At 38.3% G+C, this 4,490-nt stretch overlaps 1 protein-coding gene across 1 annotated transcript; it reads left to right on the top strand.

The window, feature by feature from the left end:
• Positions 1-225: 225 nt before the first annotated feature.
• LOC121762192 (putative late blight resistance protein homolog R1C-3) lies at positions 226-2,829 on the top strand. Its single transcript, XM_042158000.1, has one exon. It carries the CDS (start codon positions 226-228, stop codon positions 2,827-2,829), a length of 2,604 nt encoding a protein of 867 aa, XP_042013934.1.
• Positions 2,830-4,490: the final 1,661 nt, after the last annotated feature.

The raw sequence follows: 4,490 nt of genomic DNA, 5'->3' as shown, positions 1-4,490 counted from the left end.
TATCACATTGGTCGCATAAATATTCGGTTATTTAAATTAAAAAATATTATTTCTGCAGCCGGCTTAAATTAGTTTTTTATTAGCAATGTTGATTGTCAACTTCAATAATGAGATTATATTTAAATTATACTACTAGTTTATTATTGCATGAGCTTGAACCATTTTTTCCTCCAACTCTTGAAGTCGAATGTATTTAGCCTTTACAATTCCTTTTTCAATCAAGTGATGGCGGCTTATGGTGCATCGGTTTCTCTTAAGAATACAATTCAGCGTATTCTACAATCGTCTCGTATTTCGCTGGTTCCTGCCTCTCTACAAATCTTACAATCCGCAAACGAATCCATGTGCCGTCTGCAAAAAGTTCTGCTAAAATTAGACGACACCAGCTGTAAGAAGATCAGGGCGAAGGTGAATGATTTGGATGAACGAATGAAAGAGGTCGTATGGGAATTCGAAGATTTACTAGAATCTCATGTGTATGAACATATTCTTCCACAACTCGAAGGTGAGAGAGATCGCTTGTCTTTCTATGTAGATCTGCAGAGTCTGCGGCAGAGTGTTGATTGCTTCATCGAGAGGGTGACGGTGATGGAGGCGGAATACGATAATGAACTACTGAATATGCATGAAGAAGAAGGTGAACCTCTTTCCTCAAGAATTGATTTTGGTGGAATCAACTCAAAGATGGTTGGATTATCTGATGAATTTGAACAAGTCAAGGATTATTTGATCAATGATAGAGGGAATCGGTTGTTAGTTACTGGGATGGCAGGGGTTGGAAAGACAGCTCTTGCTAAGAAAGTATTTGACGATTCATTGATTCAAAGACGTTTCGGGCATCGAGCATGGATCAAAGTGGGCAGAAAATGTGAATTCAAGGAAACAATACGATGCATTCTAGCTCAAGTGGATCCCAACACTCACGGCCAAATTATTACCCTAGCGGACGACAATGACGGCCAGGAATTAGTTGGACTCTTGAAAGAGAGATTGAAGGATAAGAAATGTCTCATTGTGTTTGATGATGTATGGGAATGGGATACACGAGTGATGTATAACTTGCATGAAGAGAATGTCCGGATCTTGATCACAAGCAGACTAAGAATTGAAGAATTGAATAATCTTGCTACTAAGGCTACGTTACGGTTGTTGAATATAGAAGAAAGTAAGAAATTACTTGGTGAGAGGCTGTTTGGTGAAGAGGGGTTCCCTCCTCACCTTGAGAAATTGGGTGAGAAGATTGCCTACAAATGTGAAGGTCTTCCACTTATGATAGTCACAGTTGCAAAGCTTCTATCCAAAGAAGACATGACCCGACAATATTGGACCGAGGTAGCTGAAAAGCAGCATAATTCAGTCTTTGTGGAAGCATATAATCAAATATCAGAGGTACTTTTCCCAAGCTATGACTATCTACCTCAATATTTTAAAATGTTTTTTCTCTATTTGGGCGCTTTCCCTCCATATAGTGATATCGAAATACACAACCTTTTTGATCGGTTGTGTGCTGAGGGGTTTCTTGAACCAACTGGAGAACAAACTTTGGAAGATTTCATGGTCGAATGCTTGGTTGTGCTTGCTCACAAGTATCATCTTGTTTTACTCGGATTTGATCAAGAATCTTGGTTTTTGAAGAAAGAGTTACACGTGCATTCGTGTTGGCAATACTTGTGTAGGAAAGAAGCTAGTAAGATCAAGTTTTTGCATGTTTTACAAAGTTTTGATGACGTTGTGAAAGATCAACGTCGGTTATGTGCCCATTCCAATACTTTATTTGCCTTCAAGGAAGTGCATGAATCAATCAAAAGTGATTGTGCACCCACTAACCGGTCTCTCCTTTGTTTGGGTCCTTTTCACCAATATCCGTTGCCAATAAATGCCATGGATTTTAAGTTGCTCAAGGTATTGGATGCTCTTCAGGTTCGATATTACCATTTCCCACTTGAAATTCTAAAATTAGTCTGTCTGAACTACCTTGCCCTAACTTGCAACAAAGAGCTCCCCGTTTCCATATCCAACCTTTTTCACCTTCAATTCTTAATTATCTTTCAACATACAAACATTAAGAAGCGCGGAGCTATCTCGTATATGCCGGTGGAAATATGGGACATGCAACAACTACAACATATTTATGTTGTGGGAAGAGACCTACCGACCCCTAATTCTGATGTTACATTGGACAAACTATCCAGTCTTGTTGGTGTGAGTACAATGAGTTGCACCACAGATATTCTCAAAAGAATCCCTAATTTAAAGGAATTAATTATTCAGATGGAGTTGAAGCCTTATGATGATGACAATGATAGCAACTCATTGAATGGATTGGAATATATCTCAGAAGAACTCCGAAATTTAGAGGCACTTTCATATTTTGTGAAGAACCCTGAATTGAAGTATGAGTGTAGGGTTCCTCTTTCAGTGTTCCCATCAAGTCTGACAATATTGCATTTGAGTGGCTTGGGGTGTCCATGGAGGTACATGAATGACATTGGTGTGCTACTACCAAATCTTGTGAATCTCAGGTTAGAACACTATGCCTTTCAAGGCTCAGAGTGGAATATAGAATCAAAGTGTTTTTTGAAACTTGAGAAACTTGTAATGGAAGATACTGATTTGGTGAGATGGAGAGCCCAACATGGAAGCCTCCCAAGGCTTGACCTTCTAAGCATACGACATTGCTACAAATTACAACAACTCGATTGGATGTGCAGTCCCTCAACGGTCACAACTCGTACCATTGAATTAGTTGAGTGCAATCCTTTAGTTGTCGCTTCTGCCTTGCAATTGCCTGAAGATCACTTTACAGTTCTTTGGCAATCTTCGTTTTGAGACGAGAAGTCGCAGCTAGACTCTCAACTTGGTTAACAGGTTAGCCCTTTCCTACTTCATTTGATTTGCACAAACCACATCAATCCATTTCTTTCTTAACTAAAATGCTTGTGCTTTTGATTTAAATTTCACATGCTTTTGTAATATTTTAGTGTAGTATGTGTGTTTTAGTTTGTTGGCTGCTTTTTTCTTGTTAGTTTATGCTTGTCTTTCGGACACCCAACACAAGAACAAAGATATGAACCATAAACTTATGCACAGTTGTTTAAATCATGTATCATGTTTTCAATATTTATGTATACACTCACATCTGATATTCATGTATTGTGTTTCAGGTAAATGAGAAAGCATGAGAGTCCGAAGTTATGTATTCCATTTTCTGGTTTTTGTTTAATAGGTTAGATAACTCATCTATTTTGGAGTTATATTATCAAAAATAACTTAAAATGTGTATATTCTTATAATGACCTAAATTGTTATTTTACCATGTCGTCGCCTGAATTTGAAGAGTGTGATTTGTTGGATTTCTTTAAATCGGATTGCCAAGTTATATTCTATCTTAAACTGTAGTCAACTGGATTTGCTTACGCCGAAATTAATTTTTATTGAACTATCTTTCATTCAAACAATATTCGCCAATCAATATTTCTAAAACATAAGCTACTTATTAAATACAATAATCAACTTGTGGAAGTTTTGAATAAACTCATACTTTTATGGTAAGGCCACAACAATTTAGTGAAAGGTGAACAACCATAATTCACCCTATTGGACTAAGAATTGTCCAATTCTTACATAGTGAACACGCCCTTAAACTATACCAATTTCACATTTAAAACGAGTTAAAATTCTCTTATAATTACTTTTTTTTATTATGGGTGTTTTGCTTTTAAATGGGTGGCTCACATTAACACGTTTGCAGTTGGTTTTCAACACCATCTATCAAAATTGCACCAACTGTATTTTGCATCAAAGTTTCATTCATTTTACCAATTGCAGCCAACAACTTCAAAATCCTACTCTCCCTTCACCACCACCAACAATTGCAGCCTTGATAATTCATATTTCCATCGAAGTGATGGCGGCTTTTGGTGCCGCCGCTTCTCTCAAGAATACGATTCAGTACATTCTACAATCGTCTCGCATTTCGCTAGTTCCACCCTCTCCACAAATCTTACAAGCCGCCTACGATGAGATGAGCCACTTGCAGATAGTTCTGCTAAAACTGGACGACACCAGGTTCAGCAAGATGAGGACGAAGGTGAATGCTTTGGATGAACGAATCAAAGAGGCCATATTGGAATTCGAAGATTTACTCGAATCCCATTTCACCCATCAGATTCTTCCACAGCTCGAAAGCAAGAGAGATCACTTGTCTTTCTCTGTAAATCTGCAGAGTCTGCGACAGAGTGTTGATTGCTTCGTCGAGAGGGTGACGGTGATGGAGGCGGAGTACATTATTGAACTGCTGAATATGCCCGAAGAAGAAGGCGAACCTATTTCCTCAAGAATTGATTTTGGTGGAATCAACTCAAAGATGGTTGGATTATCTGATGAATTTGAACGGCTCAGGGATTATCTTGCGGAAGACGAAGGGGATTGGATATCAGTTATTGGGATGGCAGGGGTCGGAAAGACGACTCTCGCTAAAAAAGTATTTG

The sequence above is a fragment of the Salvia splendens genome, chromosome 13, assembly GCF_004379255.2.
Source record: "Salvia splendens isolate huo1 chromosome 13, SspV2, whole genome shotgun sequence".
NCBI classification, from domain to species: domain Eukaryota; kingdom Viridiplantae; phylum Streptophyta; class Magnoliopsida; order Lamiales; family Lamiaceae; genus Salvia; species Salvia splendens.
This window is presented reverse-complemented; position numbering and strand designations above follow the sequence as displayed.